General features: G+C 36.2%; 1 protein-coding gene across 7 annotated transcripts in view; it reads left to right on the top strand.

Annotated features, from left to right (window-relative positions):
• Positions 1-23,704, top strand: part of Senp7 (SUMO specific peptidase 7) — a 118,446-nt gene that overhangs the window by 10,927 nt on the left and 83,815 nt on the right. For 4 of the 7 annotated variants that reach the window (XM_074073019.1, XM_074073022.1, XM_074073020.1 and 1 more), the window contains exons 3-4: positions 3,189-3,293; positions 22,360-22,457. In XM_074073019.1, coding sequence (XP_073929120.1) covers positions 3,189-3,293; positions 22,360-22,457 — 203 coding nt within the window. The remainder of the gene's footprint in view (positions 1-3,188; positions 3,294-22,359; positions 22,458-23,704) is intronic. The other 3 variants (XM_074073023.1, XM_074073021.1, XM_074073018.1) reach the window with 1 other exon arrangement.

Here is a 23,704-nt window from a genome sequence, read left to right as displayed (position 1 = left end):
AGTGGATGTTGGCTGCAACAATTATATGTGATATTCTTTTGGTGATTTCCTGTTTTCCCTCATTTCTTCTATATTTATTAGTGGAAATTCTTTTGAATGGGAGACCTGTTCCTCTTTCTTCACTTATTTATTTATATCAATATGGACTCAGATATTTATTTTATTCTATGAATTAAAATATGCTACTACTGTTAATGATTTTGTTACAAGTCTTCCATATTTGGCAATGAGATATCTTTGAGGTTGGCTCCTGTGCCCTTTTGACACATTACTATAATGTTTTTTTGGAGCACTTCTTTCTTTTTGGCCCTATAAGAAACTTTGTGCACTGTAAGATGCTTATTGTGTTAAACTTTCTGTTGCTGTGGAAAGTACCTGAAATAAAAAATTTAAAGGAGGAAAGAATTATTTTGGCTTACAGTTTCAGAGGTTTCAGTGCATGGTCAGCTGGTGCCATTGCATTTAGGCCTGTGGCAAGCACAAACATCTTGGAGGAAGGGCATGGCTGAGAAAAGCTGCTCACTTCATGGCAGCCTGGAAGTGAAGAGGAGAAATAGGAAAGGTCCAGGGCCAACACACACCCTTCTAAAGCATGCCTCTATTGGCCTACTTCCTCCAACTATGCCTTACCTTTGAAAGTTCCACCACCTCCCAGTTAGTCCATTCAAATTTTGAATTTATCAGTGTGTTAAACCATCCACTAGGTCAGAGCTCTCATGATCTAATTGACTTGGCTCTCACAGACACACCCAGAGGTATGCTTTCCTTTTTCAATTTAATCCAGGTGCAGGATTAACCATCATACTTTCTTATATTTTCTCTATCCCAGGTTTGGAATCAGTCACTTTTCCAAGTAGCCCTTGTTCTTTTTTTTTCAAGAATGACATTTAGAAACCCAAGTCTAGGGCTATGTGTGCTTTTTCACTGGAGTGCTGTCACTGTTTCTAAACATTCTCAACAGACAGGACTAGAAAACTATTTGTACTAATGCATTCATACACACATAAGCAAATACATCTACATGTATTTCTCTTTCTTCTTGTCTGTACCTCCAATAAAGATCACCCATGAGCTGAGTGCCAGTGGCTCATGCCTGTAATCCTAGCTACTTGGGAGGCTGGGAGGATCAAGGTTTGAGGCCAAAATAACCAGAGCATAGTGGACTGGAGGTATTAAGCAGTAGAGCACCTGCTCTGCAAGAGTGAAGTCCTGAGTTCAAACCACACTCCCACCAAAAAAAAAAAAAAAAAAAAACTACCCATGAGTTTCACACCAGTGGTTCTGATGTTAGCCCAACACCAAAAGGCTTATTCTAGCTTTCCCCTTTTTCTCATTTTTAACTTTGCTCTTCCTTTCATTATCTGCAGTATATTTTCTTACATGTTAAACCATAGAATACACATAAAGCTACACTAGTACATTTGAAAAATGTAGAATTTCTTCTAAAATTAGCATATTCTTGTTGTCTTATTTTTTTCTCAAGGCAGTTATTGAAAATAAATTTCTAAAAATTTTTCATCTAAAATTTAGATGAAAACTTTGATGGGTATAGGGATAAGACATTAAGTTTTGAGTTTTTAAATATCTAAAATATTTTTAGAGCAATGCTAGGTTTTTATGGAGATATTAGAAATTTAATTGGACAAAAAGAAGACAACCTAGACACAACCAGAATTAATACATTGGCATAAATCCTTCTAGTTTATCTGTTTGTTTTGCTGTCTGTCTATTTTGTTGATCTGTAGTAAGTATTTAAAAGAGGCAGGCTTAGTGATACACATCTATAATCCCAGTTACTTGGAGGCGGAGATTGGGAGGATTGAGGTTCAAGGCCAGCCTGGGAAAAACATTAGTGAAACCCCATCTCAACAAACAAACTGGGCGTTGTGGAATGAGCAAAAATGTGAAACTTATCCAAAAAATAACTAAAACCAAAAGGGCTGAGGGCATGACTCCAGTGGTAGAGTGCTTACTAGCAAGTTCTAGGCCCTGAGTTCAAACTCCTGTACCATAAAAAAAAAAAAAGACTTAATGTCATAAAGATATCAGTTAACTAAAATTAGGTCTTCATCTTGAAATGCACAAGAATATATACTGAACATGGGTAAGGGATTTATTTTATTTATTTATTTTTTCTTTGAGACAAGGTCTGCTGTGTAGTCCCAGCTGGCCTTGAACTCACATTGGTCTTCATTCCTCAGCCTTATGTGCCACTATGCCGGGCCACTACATTGCCTTTTATGACTAGCCTTTGAAATCAGTGGCCTGCACAAATTCAAAGGGAAGGAATGTAGTCCTGATGTCAGAGGACTGTGTTGTATTGTAAGAGGAGCATTGGGGTGTGGAATATAGGTCTGGCCATCTTTGGAAATACAACATTCAGTGTTAACTAAATAACTTATGAAAGAATACAAGGTTTGAACAGCCTAAAACCCTTACCTTACCCTTTGAGACAGGACTGTGCACTTGAAATTCCAGGTACACCTGAGCTGGAGGTAGGAGGATTGTGTCTGGGCCAGCCTGGGCAAAAAGTTATTTTCAAGTATTCTTCCTGAAAAATAAGGGGGAAAGGTCTGTGGGTGTGGCTCATTTGGTAGAGTATCAGGTCCTGAGTTCTAAACCCAGTACCTCAAAAAAAAAAGAACGTGAGACAAGACAAATGACTGATTTAGAGATAAAATTGTCTTTTCCAGGTGAAAAATTATAGAGAAGTGCTTTTTAATAGGGAATAGCAATAAATAGTAAATATAAAATAACATGACTTGTCTGAAGAGAGTTTAGCAACTTCACAAAGTTGAGTTAGAGAGTTTTTAATGTGTAGTGATGTGAAACAGCCCAAAACCTGAAGAATTTTATCTGTAAGTAATGAGTGCCATGGTTGTATTTTGGCCATGGCAGCTACAGTTAGATTTATGTATTAGAACTCTATAGGTTGCATTAGAAAGATTAGAAGGAGAAGAGACTGTAGGCCAGAAAAGGAAGGAAGCTGTTGTGATTCTTCACTTACCTAGATGTATACTCAGTGAGAGGTTCTTCATGAAATTATATTTAATTGCCTATAAATTAAACACTGAGTTAAAAAATTTAAAATTGTTAGCAAAATATTAATGCAGGGTAATATAATGGTTCTGCTAGTTAATTCAATTCTTACATATATTTTAATTAAACTAAATATTTTCTCATCCTAGTTTCAGATAAGAAAGATGTTAAAAGTAAAACCAGAGGATGCTCATGTTCATTCACCACTGTCCAAATTCAGAAGTTCAGAGTGCTGGGATCTCCCTTTGCAGGGGGTAAATAAAATTAATTTCTTTTACGTATATAGTTTTATTTGGTATGTTTAAAATATTTTAGTAAAGCTGAACTTTTATTTTCTTATATGTCCTTTTTTGGTTTTCTGTGCTATTTAATAAAAGATTTTAAATTAGTTTATTTCTGATATATTCTGTGAGGTTAGGGTCTTCAGTTTAAATCTAAGTATATCTTATTTTGTATGGTTGATTTCTTCATAAAATTTAAATCACATTATAGGGCTGTAGACTTACTTATAATGGCACTTTGTTATTGTTGCTTGAGATGGGGTCTGGGTAAGATTGCTCAGGTTGGTCTTGAACTGTTGGACTCGAGATCCTCCTCCTCAGCCTCTCCAGTAGCTGGACTAAAGATGTGCACGTGGTTCACCCTTTCTATCTATCATCCATCTGTCTGTTTGTCTGTCTATCTATTTTTTCAGAAAGGTCTGCCTGTGTAGCCCAAGCTGGCCTTGAACTCATGATCTTCCTGTGTCAGCTTCTTGAGTGTTGAGATTTCAGGCTTACAGCACCATACCACGCCTTATTTTTTAAATGATAGCACTTATTATTATATTCTCTTGCTTAAAACAACTTCTGGTGAACTTTTTAATAATAGAATTTTCCTAGGATTTTCCAGTTTATACATTTATAGCTGTATTAGTTTGGAAAGACTGCCATAACAAAGTTTCACAGACTGGGTGGCTTAAACAAGAGAAATTATTTTCTCGCCATCCTGGAATCTAGAAGTCTAAGATAAAAGTGATGGTAGGGTTGACTTCTCCTAAGCCCTCTCTCCTTGGCCTGCAGATGTGTCCTCACTTGACATTTTCTTTATATATATATGCATCCCTGGTGTCTCTTTTTCTTCTTATTACTGGACACCATTCCTGTTGGATTAGGACCCCATCCATATACCTCAATTTAACCTTAATTATTGCTGTAAAAGCTCTTTCTCCTACATACTAACTTTGGGAGTTATGGCTTCAACATATTAATTTTTTAGGGACACAATTAGGTCATAACTGTTGTATGTTATGATAACACATTTTAAGTGACTAGAATATATGTATTTTTATCTTACAGACAAGAAAAATTATATGTTAAACTTATTCTTAGAGGAAAGACTTATCATCAGTATTTGTTGACTTAAAATTAGAGTGTAAGGGACTGGGAACATAGCTTAGTGGTAGAGCACTTGCCTAGCACATTCCAGGCCCTGGGTTTGATTTTAAATAAATAAATAAATAAATAAGAGAACATTTAAAATTTTATTATTAAATAATAACATTTGTTAAGTTTGTTTTATATACAGAGAGACAAAAAAGGTAAAAAATGACCAGTTAATTTCTGTTGATGTAAAAAGAAAATAAATTTGTAGAAGTTAGAAAGTTAGAAAATTTGGACTGTCTAGAAAGGTAAAAGGTTCAGTGACTAAAGAGTTCTTCTGTGCCTGTTCCCTAAGAGCAACCACTATTGATAGCTATTCTTTTTTAAATTTCAGGAAAAAATGCATATGCCCACATGAATGGGTTTACATAGTTTGATTTTTGCAGAAAAGAGATCATGTTCTACATATATTCTGGTTTTTGCTATTCTACCCCCCCCCCCTTCTCTCTCCTCTCCTCTCCTCTCCCCTCACCTCCCCTCTCCTCCCCTCCCCTCCCCATCTTCTTTTTTCTGGGTTTGCCTTTTTTTTTTCTTGGTAGTTTTATAACTTTATTTGACATAATAGTTAGTTCTTATATTTACTGTCTAGGTTTTTGAATGTGGTAACAGGACAAAGGTTACTAAAAAAAATTATAGAGCTTGTTTGGTGAATCTTCATTCTCATTATATCTTCTGGACAACTGCACACAGATGTAATATGGTATACTTCTTATTCCTTTGTTGTAGATGTTGAGCTTGGTATCAGTGCACATATCTGGAGTCTTCACCTCTTTTGTGGCAAGTTTCCAGATCTCTTTGAGTGCCCTTAGGGCAAGTAAGGCTTTAAAAAATTTTTTTTACTTTCAGTGCTGGGAATCAAATGATTGGCCTTGGGCATGCAGTACCTCTGAGCTGACTACCAGCCTAAGGCACAGTTCTTGAAGCCCCCACTTCATGGGTGTGGTTGTGAACATTGATGGTGTTTCCTTGGCTCACCACCTTGTTGACAGACAGCATTCTTCTCACCACCCTTCTTTGTGGGAACCATTCTGCTGGGCCAAGTTGGAAAGGAAGAGCGCTAGGGATTATGGGGTTCCTTTTGTTTTTTTAAATTTTATTTTACCGTTTTTTCATTACTTACATTATTTGGCACCCCCCCCACCCCGCCCCTAGGCTGTGGGGTTCCTTTTTGAAGTAGATCTCTTTAAATGTGTTTTTTTCTTTACCCTTGGGCACACATGTCTTTCCTTAGTTTTTGACTTTGAAGAGGCAGATGTGTTTTAAGAGAGTTCTGTAGGAATTGACTGTGTTGTGATCCGGTCTGTTTTTTCTCAGCTCTTCAGTTTATCAGTATCCTTTTCCTGAGAAGCTAATTGGTACTTGTCTCCTTTAGTTCCCTCTAACTCACTGAATGACATGTAAGGCCCTTTCTGAGACTTATGTTCTATAACCAGTCTACCACCCTTGTTGGATGTCCTCCTTAGATTAGTATTACTTAGTTTTGAAGATACTTACATCCTGTATGAGATTGGAAGTTGTGCATGTTGGCCTTACCATGTTCCCCCGTTGCTTTAGAGTTGAGTATTTGCTAAATGGTTTGTATAGTTTGAAGCTGTGCCAGTATCTTGCAGCATTGTCCTTGCTTACCTTTTTTGTTGTTTTTAGTGGCTTTCAGTGGAAGAGAAAGGAATAAATATCCCTTTCCACAGTCTTTTGCAGAATTTTAACTCATGTATTTATATATTTATTTGTGTTTTTTTTTTTTGCTCTTACCATGTAGCCCAGGCTGGCCTTGAACTCTGGATCCTCCTGCTTCTGCCTCTTGAGTGTTTAGATTACAGATGTGTGCCACCATGACTAGCTTTTCTTTGTGACGCTCCTTTAATAGATTATACAGATATTAGGTGTTTAATCTGATAAATTTTGACTGGAGTAATATATACAACCGCCCCCAGTCATGAAATAGACTAGTGACCATGGCCCTGGGAAGTTCTCTTACCTACTTCCCACACCACTGCTCTGCTTCTGGCAACCAGTCTTTGGATAGCCATTTCCATAAACTAATTTTGCCAGTTCTTGAACTTCATAAAAATGGAATCATTTAATATGAAGTCTGTGTGTGTTTGGCTTCTTTTCATTCAGTACAATCCTGAGATTTATCCATGATTTTTGTCTATCTGTGGTTGGTACATTTTTATTGCTTTGTAATATTCCATTATATGAATATACCACAATTAGTTTATTGAATTTTGATGAACTTTTGGTCTTGGTCTTAATTTGCCTTTTTTAGTGACTAAAGATGTCAAAACATTTTCTGTTTTTTTTTTTTTTTTTTTTTTTGTGCTAGAATAAAACCCAGGGTCTTGAGCATATTAGGCAAATACTCTACCACTGAGCTACACCTCTAGCTAAAAGACACTTCTGTGAGTTTGTTGACCATTATATATCTTCTTTTGTGAAGTCTATTTAAATCTTTGGCCTTTTAAAATAAATTTTATTGATGATTAATTTACTTTTAATTAAATTCATCAATTTTTTTCTGGTGGTACTGGAGTTTGAACTCAGGGACTCATGTTTGTTAGTTGCTCTACCATTTGAACCACTCATCCATCCTTTTTTGTTTTGGATATTTTTGAGATTGAATTTCACTTTTTGCCTTGAACTGTGATCCTCTTGATCTCTGACCCTAAGTAGCAAGGATTATGGATGTGAGCCACCAGTGCCCAACAAATTTGTCCATTTTAAATGAACAGTAGACCCTTGGTATCTGCAGGTGTGTGGTTCCAGGAGACTGCTGTTGAGGAAAACCACACATGCTCAAGAGTTCAGTGCTGTACTGTGGATGCTTGATTCACTTCTCCAGAACACAGCCCAACTTCCACTAAAGACATGCTATCTTTCAACAAATCTAAGATTGTCACTTTATTAGTTATGTTAAGCACATTAATCTTTACCTTGCTTTTTGGAAGGTATATTTTTACCAAATTAAGGGCAGAGAAACATAGCAGATCACACAGTGATTTATTTATTTATTTAATTTATTTTTTAAATTTTTATTGTTTTATTATTCATATGTGCATACAATGCTTGGGTCATTTCTCCCCCTGCCCCCACCCCCTCCCTTACCACCCACTCTGCCCCTTCTCTCTCCCCCCACCCCCTCGATACCCGGCAGAAACTATTTTGCCCTTACCTCTAATTTTGTTGTAGAGAGAGTATAAGCAATAATGGGAAGGAACAAGGTTTTTTGCTAGTTGAGATAAAGATAGCTATACAGGGAGTTGACTCACATTGATTTCCTGTACATGTGTGTTACCTTTTAGGTTAATTCTTTTTGATCTCACCTTTTCTCTAGTTCCTGGTCCCCTTCTCCTATTGGCCTCAGTTGCTTTTAAGGTAACTGCTTTAGTTTCTCTGAGTTGAGGGCAACAAATGCTAGCTAATTTTTTAGGTGTCTTGCCTATCCTCATACCTCCCTTGTGTGTTCTCACTTTTATCATGTGCTCAAAGTCCAATCCCCTTGTTGTCACACAGTGATTTAAACTCGACTGATGATAACACGGGACTACTATGTAAAGTGTGGGGGAATTAAAAAGTTTTGGTTTTGAAACTTAATAATAATTAATTAAATTTAATGATTTTAAAGTTACTGGTACTTTGATTATGCTTGGTCAAAACCACATGTAATCCACAAATAAGGCGGGCTTACTGTATATACTTTGCAACAACCACCATCACAGGTTTGTGTGTTTATAATTATTTATACTTTTGGTGTATATCTGTATACTTCTATTATTTGACTCATATAATTATCACAGTTAAGATATTGAATATATTCCATCCCCTCCAAAATTCTGTTGTGTTTTCTCCCTTGTTATAGTTAAACCCTCTCCCTGTCCTACATTCTGACAGCACTGTTGTTGCTGTACTTCTGGAAATGTGTACATTTTCCAGAATGTCACGTAAATGGAATTAAACAGTATGTAATGTTTTGAGAGTGAACATTGCTGCATTGGGGACCAAATCTTCAACACACCAGCCTTTGGGGGACATTTAAGATCCAAACCATATGGCTAGGTGTGGTGGCTCATGCATGGAATCCAAGCTACTTTGGAGCCAGATCACAGTTTGATGCCAGCCTAGGGAGAACATTAGCAAGATCCCATCTCAACAAATAAGCTGGGAGTGATGTTTCAAGCCTTTAATCCCAGCTACATGGGAGATGCAGGCAGGAAGATTGCAGTCTGAGGCCAGTCCCTGGTGAAAAGTGTAAGACCCTGTCTAAAAAATAAGTAAAGCAAAAAGGGCTGATGGTATGGCTTAAATGGTAGAACACTTGCTTAACAAGTACAAGGCCCTGAATTCAAACCTCAGTACTGTCAAAAAAAAAAAAAAAAAGATTAATGGTTGGTAATTGTGTACAGCATTTCTCTAACTGTAGTCATCTGAAATACTGTGTCACACAACCTAAGTCTTCTGATGAGATTGATGAAAAACAGATGGATCACCACTGCATACATAGTCACCCAAAGAGCCTGATCCCAGAGATTTTATCCATTACAGTGCAGATGAACAAAAACTACATGTTTATTGAGGAAGTTTTATTGTTTTAGATACATGGACAATTCTTACATACAAAATCTATATTGTAAAAATGCACTTTTATGAAGCACATTTACCAACAAATTAGAACTCTGTAAAAATCTTTACACAATTTGCACTCCCAGTATTAGAAATGATGTAAAGATGAAATAGTGAATCATAAAAAATAATGCTGAGAATTTAAAAATAGAGGGGAGATGCTGGGAAAACTGATATTTGCATGTAGAAAATTGAAACTAGATCCCTATCTTTCACCCTGTACAAGTATAATTTCAAAGTGGATCAAAGACCTTAATGTAAGGCCTGAAACCTTGAAACTACTACAGGAAAGAGCAAGGAATACACTGGAACATACAGGCATAGGCAATAAGTTCCTAAACAGAACTCTGGTAGCTCAGCAGTTAAGAGACAGTATTGACAAATAGGACTGCATGAAACTAAAAGTCTTCTGTACAGCAAAGGAAGGGGTCACCAAACTGAAAAGACAGTCTGAAGGGGGCGCTGTTTCTTGTGCTCCCTCCCTTGCTGGAGCGAGGCTTAACTGGACCTAACTGGGCTTAACTGGGGGTGACTGGAGATTCAGCTAAGACACAGGAGAGACCTACATGTAGACAGTGGGTATGCCTAATCCTAATTGCTTCTTTTCTCTATCTTGATTCTTTAAAGCTGTACTCTTTGCAATTCTGTAAAACCTTGCTTCTAAAGCCTTCTTTAAAACCTTGCTTAAAACCTCTTTCCTTAGGCTTGCACTGTCCTGTGTTTGCTCTTAGCTTATCTTTAGCTTAATTGCTCTTAAAGTCTTTTGCCCCAGGCTTGCACTGTCCCATCTCTGTTTAGCTCTCTTAAAGCCTCAGTGCTACAAACTTGTAAACAGCTGCACATACAACCTGCATATGCATAACTCTTAAAGTCTTGGTCCTTAAACTTGCACTGTGCACTGTCCCGTGTTCTCTTTGGCTTTTCTTTTAGCTTTAGCTTTCCTAAGGCCTGTGCATGAAGTTCTTTCTCAGCTTTGCATTCTGAAGCCTATGTTAATGTTCTCGCAGACTTTTTATCAACCCCTCTTTAACAATTCTTTTCCCTTCAGCAATTTTTCCCTTTTCCCTTTAGCATTTTCCCTTCAATAATTATTTTCCCTTCAGCACTGTTGTTCTTCAATAATTCTTTTCTCTTTCCAAAGCTTCCCACATCAAAAGGCCCAAAGTAAAAGCTTCTTCCCAAGATTCAAAGGCAAAAAGCCCCCAAAGCAAAAAGGCAAAAGCTCCTTTTCCTCCTTCAGTAGTCTTTTATAGCAGCAAACAGGGTGGAGGGACCTGCGTTCCTGCTTCTCTGAACACGATTTAGGAGACACAGCTGTTCTGCCTTTCGCTGTTTTCGTGGCCAGGGGCTGTGCCTTTCTTGGCCTTCAGGTAAAAGCAATTAACTGTATCTTACCTTGCTTGTGTCCAGTTCTCATAGGCTTTAATCTGCTCCCCACAACAGTCCACAAAATGGGAGAAAATCTTTGCCAGCTATGCATCTGATAAGGGATTAATATCCAGAATTTACAGGGAGTTCAAAAAACTAAACTCCCAAAGAATCCATGGGTATATGAACTAAACAGAAATTTTTCAAAGGAAAAAGTACAAATGGGCAAAAAACACATGAAGAAATACTCAACATCCCTGGCCATAAAGGAAATACAGATCAAAACCAAATTAAGGTTCCTCTTCACTCCTGTTGAAATGGCAAGAACACAGACAGCAACAAATGTTGGCGAGAATGTGGGGAAAAAGGAACCCTCATACACTGCTGGTGGGAATGTAAATTTGTACAACCACTATGGAAAACAGTATGGAGGTTCCTCAAAAAGTTAAAAACAGAACTGCCATATGATTCAGCAATTCTACTCCTAGGGATATAAGTTTTAAATTCTTGAAGGAATGTAAATGGGATACAGTAAAGGCCCTTGCACACCCATGTTTATTGCACGCAACATTATTCATAATAGCCAAGCTATGGAAATGACCAAGATGCCCCACTACTGATGAATGGATTAGGAAAATGTGATATATATCTACATATATAGTGATATACACACACAAAATTGAATATTATTTAGCCATAAAGAACCTTGAGTGTTTGTTGTTCGCAGGTATGGAACTTGAGAACATCATGTTACGTGAAGTAAGCCAGATTCAGAAAGACAAAGGTCACATATTTTCTCTCATGTGGAATATAGATTCAAACACAAATACAAGCATTATAATTATATAATATATATATATATATATATATATATATATGGTGTTTCCAATAGTGGGACACTTAGAGGAGACTAGGGGAGGAGGGAAAGAAGAAGGGAATAATAGAGAATGAATAATATTGAAATACATTTCATATGTGTAGGAACAAGACAGTGGAACACACTGAAAACTGTTGAACAATACAGAGTGGGTTGAAAGGGTAAGGAAGAGTAATAGACTGAATAAAGTACAGTATATTTACAGGTGAAATACCAAGGCAAAACCCTACTGAACAATGAACAGACATTTAATGAAGGACAGGAATATAAAATAGGTCATGTTAAGGGGAGAGTAGTAAGAGGGAGAGGGTAAATAGAGTAAAGGAGGGTGAATATGGTTGAGGTACTTTGTATACATATATGATTGTAGAACATTGAAACCTGTCAAAGTCATTTCGAGAAGGGGGAAGAGGAAGAGAGAATAATGGTAGGGATGAACCAAACCAGGGTATATTGTATGCATATATAAAAATGTCAGAATGAAACCCCCTGTACAACTGTTAAAAGATAAGACGCTAAATAAAAACAACAGCCCTTCCACAATTGGCATATGATAAAGCGTGTCACAGGAATAGATCCTGGGCAGTTGCCTGGAGGTGGGTGGTCAGTGAGAACTGGCTGACCTTCATTACCATTAACTATATTTTGGTCCTGTGTTGTGAGGATCAGCCTCTTTTTTTCTTTTAGGAGACAAGTATTTATGTATATATGTTTATATTCGATAGTACTGGGTTTGAAACTCAGTGCTTACCAGACAAGCACTCTACCTCTTGAGCCATACCTCCAGTGCTTAGGGAGCATCTCTTTCTAGAGGATGCATTGACGTTTTTCCTGGGGTGATACTGTTATGAAATTATTCTGATTCAGTATACATCAATATGAACGTTCCCTTTTAAATTTTCTATCTTCTGTGCCATACTTCTGTGTTGGTTTGGGTATGTGGGAATCTGCTCTGCATATCCTCACGTACAGACCACAAAATTGGCAGAAAAATACATGCGAGCATACACCAATACAGTTTATATTCTTATCCTACTGTGCACATTATCATATTCCAATCAGTTAGTAATGTGATGACTTCTTCAGGCAATACGTCTTCAATTCATTAAAATTCCCTGGAATTTCATCAGCTGGAAGGAATGCCAAAGCAGAGAAATCATGCTTTTTTTTTTTTTTCTTTTTTTTTCTGGTCATGGGTTGTTTTTTTTCTTTTTTTTTGAGACAGGCTCTTGCTATATAGCCCAGACTTGCCTTGACCTCTCCATCCTCTTGCCTCTGCCTCCTAAGGGCTAGGATTACTGATGTGCCTGTCTCCAAATGATGCTCTTTTTATTTTTTGTGGTACTAGTGTTTGAACTAAGGGTCTCAGGCTTGCTAGGCAGGTACCAAATGATGCAGTTTTAAACTAAAGATTTTGTTCTCTTTCACAGAATTTGGCTTTATATTGCTTATGTAATCTTTTTTTTTTTTTTTCTTTTTAAATCTCACTGTGAATTGGAATTTTTGGGGTTCTAGCTTTCAGGATTTCAACAATTAGGATTTTAATCTTTATGGATTGTGATTTTTCAGGGTGTTAGACTTTAGAAATTTGGTCTTTTGGGATTTAAACATTTTGAGATCATGATATTTGGGATTGTTTTGGGGGGCTAAAATCTTGGAATAAATAATTTATTTCCATGAAAAAACCCCTTACCAATCCGTTCGTGAGAACAGATCCATTGTGACTCTGAATGCCCTTACAGGCCCTACCAACTATAAATTAAGGACCAAGTCTCAACATGAGTTTTGGTGAGGACAAACCAAATTCAAACTGTACCTGTATATTATTGACTTCCAGTTTATCTTTTTTCTTTTGTCACTTGGGGTCATATCCATGAAACCACTACCAAATACAATTCATGTTTTCTTCTAAGAAATTCATAGTTTTAGGGTAGAAATGGCCCAAACAATGTATGCACATATGAATAAATGAATAAAAAAAGAAAAAAATTAATAGTTTTAACTCTTTTATTTGGATCTTAAGACCACTTGGGTTTATTTTGTGTATGGTATGAGGCAAGGGTCCAATTTCATTCTTATACCTGTGCCTATGTAGTTGGTCTAGACAAAGTTTATTCTTTTCTCATGAATAGTTTCATAATCCTTATTGAAAATCAATTGGCTATGGTTACATGGGTTTATTTCCACTCTCAATTGTATTTTATTTGTCTATATGACCATCCTTTCCAAAACCACATTTTGGTTACTGTAGCTTCATAGTCAGGATTAAAACTATGAGATGTGACTTCTCTAATTTTGCTCTCTTTTTAAAGATTGTTTTGGCCATTTTGAGTCTCTTACAGTTATCAATTTTTGGATCAGTTTATTCATTCTTGCAAAAATGCTGTTGAAATTTCATTGGGGATTGCTTTGAATTTATACATTAATTTGGGGAATTTTGTGAAGTTAATTAAGTTTTCTAGTACATGAACATAGGGTGTCTTTCCATTTATTTAGTCATCAATTTCAGCATGTTTTGAAGTTTTCAGCATACAAGTCTTTGCTACCTTTATTAAATTTATTGCTAACTATCTACTCTGTTTGATGCTATTGTTAATGGAATGTTTTTTCTTAATTTCCCTTCAGATTTTTCATTGCTGCGTATAGAAATATAACTTTTTTTTTCAGATGGGGCTTTCCTCTTTTTTCTCTTTAGTGTTGTGCTGGGTAGGGGTACATTGTGGCATTTACACAGGTTGTTACAATGTATTAAATATATTACACATGAATTCACCCCCTCCACCATTCTCCTTTATCCCCACCCCCATTCAACAGGTATCATTTTTGCATTTACATACATGTGTACACATATTTTACACCGTATTCACCCTTCTATACCCTTCCCCCATTACTTCCCCTCTTCCACTGGTGCCAGCCCTAGCCTCCTGGGGTAGGACTTGTTCTGTCCTTCTATTCTATGATTTTGTAGAAGGAAAAAGAGAAAAGATAAAATGAAAATCATGACATTTTTGCTTGTTTAAGATAAAGGTAACACAAGGAAATGTAGGGACTTTCCTTGTGATATTTCCATGTATATATATGTATTGTAACCCCAATTGGTTTTATCTTCTCTAATTTTATTCATTCTACCTTACTCCCTTACTTATGGTAGTTTCAGTCAGTTTAAGATTTCTATATTCTTGGATTCTGGTGTAGAGAATATGTCAATCATATTTAAGTCCTTAGTCTTCCTATCCCTCCAGTGCATGACCTCCCCTTAGTGTGGCCAGTGTTTCATAACACTGCCTCATTTGTGTTAGGTCTGTGTTCCACGTATGAGAGAGCATGTGGCTTTTGGCCTTCTGAGCCTGGCTGACCTCACTCAGGATGATGTTCTCCAGTTCCATCCATTTACCTGCAAATGACAAAATTTCATTCTCTTTTGTGGCTGAATAAGTTCCAATGTGTATATGTACCACATTTTCTTCATCCATTTGTCAGTAGTGGGGCATCTTGGCTGTTTCCATAGCTTAGCTGTTGTGAATAGTGCTGCAATAAACATGAGTGTACAGGTGACTTTGTTGTAAGCTGACTCACGGTCCTTCAGATATATCTGTAGGAGTGGTATTGCTGGATTGTATGGCAGGTCTAGTTTTACTTTTTAAAGGAGCCTTACATTCCCACTAGCAGTATATGAGGGTTCCTTTTCCTCCACATCCTTGCCAACATTTGTTGTCATTTGTGTTCTTGATGGTAGCTATTCTAACAGGAGTATGGTGGAATCTCACTGTGGTTTTGATTTGCATTTCCTTTATGACCAGGAATGGTGAGCATTTTTTCATGTGATTTTTAGCCATTTGGACTTCTTCTTTTGAAAAGGCTCTGTTCAGTTTATTTGCCCATTTCTTCATTGGGTCATTGATATTATTTGGTAGTTCAGTTTTTTGAGCTCCTTGTATATTGTGGTTATCAGTCCCTTGTCTGATGTATAGCTGGCTGGCAAAGATTTTCTCCCATTTTGTGGATGGCCTCTTCAATTTAGAGACCATTTCTTTCACGCATGAAATTAAGCGTTTTAATTTCATGTAGTTCCATTTGTTGGTTGATCCTTTCTCTTAGTTGCTGAGCAACTTGTGTTTTAAGTCATTGCCTATGCCTGTTGTTTCTAGTGTATTTTCTGCTTTTTCCTCTACTAGCTTTAAAGTTTCAGGTCTGATATTAAGGTCCTTAATCCACTTTGGGTTGATACTAGTAAAGGGTAATAGACATGGATCTAGTTTCAGTTTTCTATAGGCAGATGTCCTGTTTTCCCAGCAACATTTGTTGAAGAGTCTGTCTTTTCTCCATTGTATGTTTTTGGCACCTTTGTCAAAAATTAGTTGGACGTAGCTGCGTGGGTTCATATCTGGGTCTTCTATTCTGTTCCACTGGTCTTCATATCTGTTTTTGTGCCAGTACCATGCTGTTTTTATTGTTATGGCTCTGTAGTATAGTTTGAAGTCAGGTATTAGGATACCTCCTGGCAAAGTAAGCCAGGCTCAAGAAGTCAAAGGTCACTGATTTTCCCTCATGTGGAAGCTAGATCTATAAGTTAAATGCATATACAAATACATATGTGATAATACACACACACACACACACACACACACACACACACACACACTGAGAAAACAAAATTTTATTAGTCTGTCTGAGGGGACCATGGGAGGCAGGAGAGGGAAAGAAAACGTTAGAGAATGAAATATAATGAAACATCCAACTATATATGAATATAATATAATGCACTGTACTGTAATCTGTTGAGTATTAGGGGAGAATGATGATAGAGAATGAATAAGTAATGGTATTAATTTGATTACCAAGGTGAACCCCCGCCCCCCCCCCCCCCCCGACTTGGACTATCAATATGCACTTAAAGAAATGAAGGGCAGGTGGGTAAAATAGGTCTTTTCTGGGGATGAGTACCAGTGGGAGGTGGGTGGGCATAAAGAGGGGGAATGAGGATGAATATGGTGGATGTATTTTGTATTCATATATGAAAAGAGAAGAATGAAACCTGTTGAAATTGTTCTAAGAAGGGGGGAGGAAGAGGGAAAAAGATAGAGGGGGTAAATCTAAGATATATTGTAAACACATATGTAAATATAACAATGTATCCCCCGTACCAAGATTATATATTCTAATAAATTTAAAAATGTGACTAGTTAGGGTTAAGTCAAAACACATTGCTTTTTAAAAAATTTTTTAAAATCTCATGTTATAAACCATAAAGTTTTTAATATTTCATTCCTTAATTTCCCCATAGAGGTACACTTTCATTTTCCTTGAATTATTGCATGTGACAATTTAGTGTTCAGTTCTTCCAGAATTTCCCTCCACTGCTATTCATTTCAGAGTTCTGTAGATAATGATTAGCTGATAATTTCAGTTTATCTTCTCTGATGAGTGTTTTCAGTATTGGCATTACATGTTATTTCCAAAGTAGGAAATGAGAGATGAATCATCAGTAGAGTTGAAGTTCTGAAATAAAAGTTAAATCCTGATCAGTAACAATTGGTTGGAGACCAATAGAGACTCACTGAATTGTGACCAGAATCAGCATTGTGAGTAAAGCCAGTCTTTTCCACAGGAGGCAGCTTAGCTCCTTTTTTAGAATCTTAATAAGACTAAGTTCAGACTATGAAACCCTATACCAGCTACACCTGCTATGTTGATTTTGTCCAAGGAAAATTTGATAGCAAAGATTATTTTTTTGAGACAGGTTTCACTATGTAACCGAAGCTAGCCTTGAACTCATGATCCTCCTGCCTCAACTTCCTGAGTGCTAGGATTACAGGCATGTGTCTTTATGCCTAGCTAGCAAAGATTAACTTTCAGTAGGTATCCACTTTAATTATAGAATATTTTAGGCAAGTTCCTATCCTGTAGGGCATTTTATTTGGTGTCACTGGCAAGATGGGAGCTTCAGAATTAAATAGATGGTTTTAGTCTTGTGTATAAACAAAGCTTCATATTCTTTTAAAGCTCTCCATATTTAAATGAAACATTTTCTATTTTTACCTTCTGATTTGCAATCTGATAACTTTCAAAATATGCACATGAATAAAGTCCTATTCATGATAAGATGGTGGGGGAATTCTTACCTGGTTTTTATTTTCCAGAGCTAGCGTAGGTTCATAGTCTTAAATGAAGCCCAAATTGTTACTCAGTCTGATATCGTAATCCAGTTTTTAAAAATATGTAAGTATTTTAATGTGATATTAAATATAAGGAACAATTGATTAAAATCTAAGTGATTTTTTCTATTTATAATATCTTGAGATATAATCCATGTTATACTTAGATAGTGATAGAACAGGAGATAGGTACTAAAACATCTTACTGATATTCAAAGTAACATTTTAGTTAGTTCCCCTACTGGTTTATTACAGTTATCTTAAGTTTGTATCAATGTGTTTACAGTAGACTGTGGTGTCCTAGGTATATGGTCCAGGGAAACCACCATTGAGGAAAAACTGTGAATGCTCAGGATGCATAGAGTTCAGTGCTGTGTTGTGGATGCTTGATTCATTTTTCCCATAATACTACCCAACTTCGGTTTTCACTTTATTACTTAAATTAAACACGTTAACTTTTTAGTTTTTGGGGCACCATTTGCTTTTTGGGAGGCATATTTTCACAGCTTTTTGGACACCATTTGCTTTTTGGGAGGCAGCTCTCACAATGATTTTAACACAACTGATGATAACGTGGGACTTTTGGAGAGCTGCTCTGTATCAACTGAGCTGTATAATGTGTGCATGAGAATTAAAAATTTTTGTTTTTGAAATTTTGATTTTTTTATAGTAAAAGTAGTACCTTGGGAAAGAAATTTAGTATAGCAGGCTAAAAGTGGGGAGAAATGGACAAAAAAGTGAAAACAGTTCCTGCCCCCATGCAAGAAATGGGAGTAAAGACTCCGATTTTTTTAATAATTGTTTTTGACTGCACTTTGTCAAAACCACATGCAATAAATTTGTGGGCTTACTGAATTTTATTTCGTAAAATGGTTTAAGAATTCTCATTTGATAGTAATTTTTTTTTCGGTACAGAATATGAGGCTCAGAGACTGATCAGTCCACATTTTGTAAATACAGGCAAATTTTATTACAACATGGTCAGCAGAGTGCAAAAAAAATCAATAACATAAAATGTGAAAGTTGTATTTACTGTGAGATAAGTGAGATGATGGGAAGTGGGAAGTTATCCAATACTTTTGAATCCAACTTTTAAGCCATACCATTGCCAGTCCTGATTGGAGCTTGATGTAAGCAAATGTTATAAATCACTATGAAAGTGTTATTGGTAGTAGAGGTATGTAAAATGTATAGTGCTTTCACAGGAGAGTGATTTGTTCTTCCAGAGGGTGAGGAAATCTGCACAGGTGATAATAGATTTAGCAGACACTGAGAACTAGGGAGAATAATGTGCATTTCTAGAAGGAAGAAATGTGCAGGGTTGTAAAAGGATGAAACACATGACACTTTCAGAGAATTGCAAATAATTTAGTCTATCATGATGTAAGATTCATGAGAAGAAGTGAGAAATGAGAACTCAGTTTTTTTTTTTTTCTTTTGCAAGTAATATGGAATGACTTTTTTTTTTTCTTTTGCTGGTACTGGAGTTTGAACTCAGGGTCTTGAGCTTGGTAGGCAGGCACTCTAGCACTTGAGCCACATATCCACAACTTAGGAATTTAAATAGGAGAATAACACCAGATATGCATTCTTGAAGGATTTCTCTTTCATGATAGAGGGATGCTGGATTGGAAAGAGAACAAACCACTGATACGGAAACACATCAGGAAAATATTGCAAGAATACAGGTCAGAACAAGGAAGAATCAGAACTTAGGTGGTGCTAGTGAAAATGAAGTGAAGAAATATTTTAAACTTTATTTTGACAAATTTACATCTTATAGTGAAATGAGGGTGGCAGATGTGTTCAGGTTAAGACAGTGGTAGGAAAGATTTCTGAGAATTTGTGTAATTTAGATCTATTAGAGCAAAGAAAAGAACATAGGTTTTTATGTCAGACTTTGGTTCAATGGCCAAGTTTATTCTCTGAGCTTTACTTCATTTTTATTGAATGATTTTGTTCTTTTTTACTCTGCAGGGCTATGGTGATAAAAAGTGTGTTTTTTTCATCTTTTTGATAACGTTTAAATTGTGGTAAAATACACATAACATAAACACCATCTTTTTTTTTATACAAACCTCTTTTGTTGAAATACAGAGATAGAAGCTCTTTACAAATTATATACCTTAAATACAAAGACAATGAAGACAAATGGATAAAAAAGTTATACTAGGAAAACAATGACTAAAATAAAGCTGATTTAGCAATATTACAATGAAACAAAGTAGACATCAAAGCCCAAAACAAGCATTGTTGGGAACCCTAAGCATCATTACAGAATAATAAAAGGGATAATTTATAAGAAAATATAATAATCTGGAACATGTTTGCTTGATAAAGCAAAAATGGATGTAATACAGAAAGAAATGGACAGTTAAAGCATAACATGACTGGGTGTGGTGGCAAATACCTATAATCCCACATACTTGGGAAGCAGAGATTGGGAGGGTTACAGTTCAAGCCCAGCCTGGGCAAAGGGTTAAGGAGACCCTATTTCGACAAAAAAGGTGGGCATACTGGTATGCACCTGTCATCCCAGATACTTGGTAGGTTTAAGTAGGAAGATCACTGTTCAGGCCAGCCCAAGCAAAAAGTGGAAGACCCTATCTGAAAAATAACTAAAGCAGACAGGGCTGGCTGGGGATGGCTCAAGTGGTAGAGTGCCTTCCTAGCAAGTGTGAAGACCTGAGTTCAAACCCCATACTGCTCCCTGCCAAAACACAAAAATTATTGAAGTTATAGAAGAGTTAAACAAACATGCCGGGTGCCACTAGTGGCTCATGCCTGTAATCCTAGCTACTCAGGAGGCAGCTATCAGGAGGATTGCAGTTCAAAGCCAGCCCAGGCAAATAGTGGGCAAGACTATCTCAAAAATACCCAACACAAAACAGGGCTGAAATGGCTCAAGGTGTAGGTCCTGAGTTTAAACCTCAGTACCACAAAAAAAAAAAAAAAGCAATTTGAAATTATTGGGTTGCTGATCATATCAGGAACCTACCCTTTTTCTAGATCTCTAGTTATTAAAAAGTAATAGGTGTCCTAATATTTAAAGCTCATTTTAGTTGAGAACTTCACCGTCTTAACAGTTTTTCTTTTTCTTTTTTTTTTTGGGAATCCTGAATGCTAGTAAGTACTCTATTACTGAGCTACACACCCCGCCCCCGTCCCCCATCCCCACTGAATCCATTTTTAAGGGTATAGTTTAGTAGCATTTAGTGCGTTCATATTGTGTGACTGTCATAATCATCCACCTCTAGATGTCTTTTTATCTTGCAAAATTGACATGCTCTATCCACTAAACAATAATTGCCTGTTATCCCCTCTCCTCATCCCCACCATTCTACTCTCTGACTATAGTTTGATCCCTCTCATACCATATGAGAGGAACCATCCAGTATTTCTCTATTTGATAGCTTATTTCACTTAGTATTATGTCAAGATTCATTCATGTTGTAGCATGTTTCAGAATTTCTTTCCTCCTTAGGGCTGAATATCTCATTTTTCTTGGTGGTACTGGGATTTGAACTCAGGGCCTCTTACTTGTTAGGCAGGTGCTCTACAACTTGAGCCACTCTGCCAGTCCTGTTTTGTGTTGGGTTTTTCAAGATAAGGGTATGATGAACTTTTTGTCTCGAGTGTCTTCAAACAGTGACCCTCCTGATCTCTGCCTCCCTTTTAGCTAAGATTATAGGTGTGAGCCACCGATGCCTGGCTGAATATCTAAGCAGCATTTTGCTTAGCTATTTATCTGTTGATGCATATCTGAGTTGTTTCCATCTTTTGCTTATTGTAAACAGTGTTAATATGAACAACATGTATGCATATGTCTTTTAGATGAAGATAATCTTTAAAACTTAATTACATATGTAATCATTAACACCCCCTTTTTTTTTTTTTAAAGTGCTAGCGGTTGAACCCAGTGTCACATGCTAGGCCTGTCACATGCTAGGCAAGCACTCTATCACTGAGCTACATCCCTACTCCTTAGGTTTTTTTTTTTTTTTAACACTGGGCTTTGAACTCAGGGCCTTACCTTTGTTAGGCCGTCACTTTTACTGCTTGCGCCACTCTGCCAGCCCAGCCTTAGTTTTTTGAGACGAGGACTCTTCTATAGGCCATACTGGCCTTGGAACTTGAGATCCTCCTATGTCAACCTCCCAAATGCTGCTAGAATACAGGTGTGCACCACCATGCCCATTTCCCACTATATATACTTTTAAAGTAGTTACTGTTACTACATCCGTTTTCAGATAAGGAAACAGAGCATACTGAATACAAACAACTTACTTGCCTAAGCTGGCACTACTTACATATTAAATAAATGAATTTTAACCTTTTTTTCCCAGTCCTATGAGGTCTACACTCTGCTAATAGGAGGTCTGACTCGTTCCCATTTGTCATGCAGCAATTCATAGGAAACCAATTTTAATGCCTTCTTATTATTATAAGTGCAATTACTTCAGAGTCCTAGGCATTTAATAATTTAGCCTAGCATGTAATAATCTTTATTACTTCATATAAAGTACTTCAAAATTAGGTAATTGAAAAATAAACCCAGTTGCATGCTAGGCAGTTGTTCTATTGTGAAGCTACTTCCCCACCTATTACTTCCAAAACACATTTTTAATTTTTATAGTTATTTAAGCTTTGGAATCTCAAAGTGTTCATTTCTTGATTGTTATTTTGATATTTTAAAATGTCTTCCTGTTAGTTTTTGGTGAACTTACATTTCAACGGCAGCCATTCTGTAGATTGTGCTTATTTTTTCTCTGTGTATTACTAAGATTTTGGCTGGTTATTTTGAATACCTAAATAATGAGGCAATTAAAGTTATATTTTTATATTTATTATTAAAATTGCATATGTATTTTTTTCCTAGTGGAAAAGAAGCCTAAGAAATAAAGTCATCTCTCTAGACCATAAAAATAAAAAAGGTGTCCGTGGGCATCCTGTCACTTCTAAGTCATCACCAGAAAGGTAAGATATGTGTATATGTGTAAAATAGGCTGAGCTTATGCTACATATAAATTGCGAGACCAGAAGTGATTCACTTAAGCTCTTTGGGTTTCACTTTCCACAGTGTTTAAAATAGAAGGATTGAACTCAAGGCCTTATGGTTCCTTCTGAACATTAACTTTCTGTGATTCTAAGTTACCTTAACTCCTTGTCTTTGTGAATTTGGTATATCTTGACAAGCTTTAGCTGATAGTGCAAGATTTATAAATAGACTGATAATAATTCTTGATTCATAGTTGTGTCATCAGCAGAAAAGATGCTCCATTTAATAACTATCATCCTATAGTCATAATATTAATGTATTGTAGACATAGTGGCTCAAATGATAGAGTGCCTGCCTAATAAGCATGGAGCCCTAAGTGCAAACCCCTGTACCACCGGGTGCTTTTTTTGACTTATTTTTATAAAAAGGGTGTTGCATTTTCTCTTTCAGCAAAGTGAATGAAAAAAATTACTGTAGTAGAGTAAAAATTACAGTTGTTGGAAGATCATACAAATTTAGATGACTCATTGGAGTTCCTGAATTCATACCACTTCTATAAGCTACTGAGTCTTTTTTGTCTTCTTTCAAAGAAATTGTAGAAAATATAAAAATATATTGGTGACTCCATAGCAGTTCATAAACCTCTTGATCTTCTGACGTACCATTGGTAAATTGTGAATAAGAAAGCTTGATACATGCAATGATGATGATTTGTTCTTCAGAACAAACATAAACTTATAGATGAGGTTTCTGCAAAGGTTATTAAAATGATATAAAAAATTATATTTGAGGAATCATATTTTTTATTTAAAAATTCAAGCCACACTTTCTGAAAGATTCGCATATACAAAGTTGTTTTATTTCATTACAACCTTATATAGCTCAAAACTTATTGAACTCTCATTTTCCCATAAGAATGAATGGTTTTATAAAGTGGTGAGAACAGGTTCTTTGAAGATACCAGTTAGTATTGTAACATATTATTACTTCAATATTGTCTTCTATTTTCTTGACATTATTTTTAATATCTTTCAATTTTACTGCTAAATTATAAAACAGCAATTGCTTGGCCTTCCTTATGTAAGAGTTCATGACATCTGACTCTTACTATCTAGAGTTAGTGATTTTATTATAATAATAATAATAATAATTATTATTATTAGCATGAGCACTCTAAAGTTCACTTAATATACACTTAATGACAGAGTTAGAGTATAAAAAGATT

This window comes from Castor canadensis, chromosome 5, assembly GCF_047511655.1.
Source record: "Castor canadensis chromosome 5, mCasCan1.hap1v2, whole genome shotgun sequence".
NCBI classification, from domain to species: domain Eukaryota; kingdom Metazoa; phylum Chordata; class Mammalia; order Rodentia; family Castoridae; genus Castor; species Castor canadensis.
Note: the sequence above shows the minus strand (reverse complement) of the source record. Positions and strands in the feature narration are given on the sequence as shown.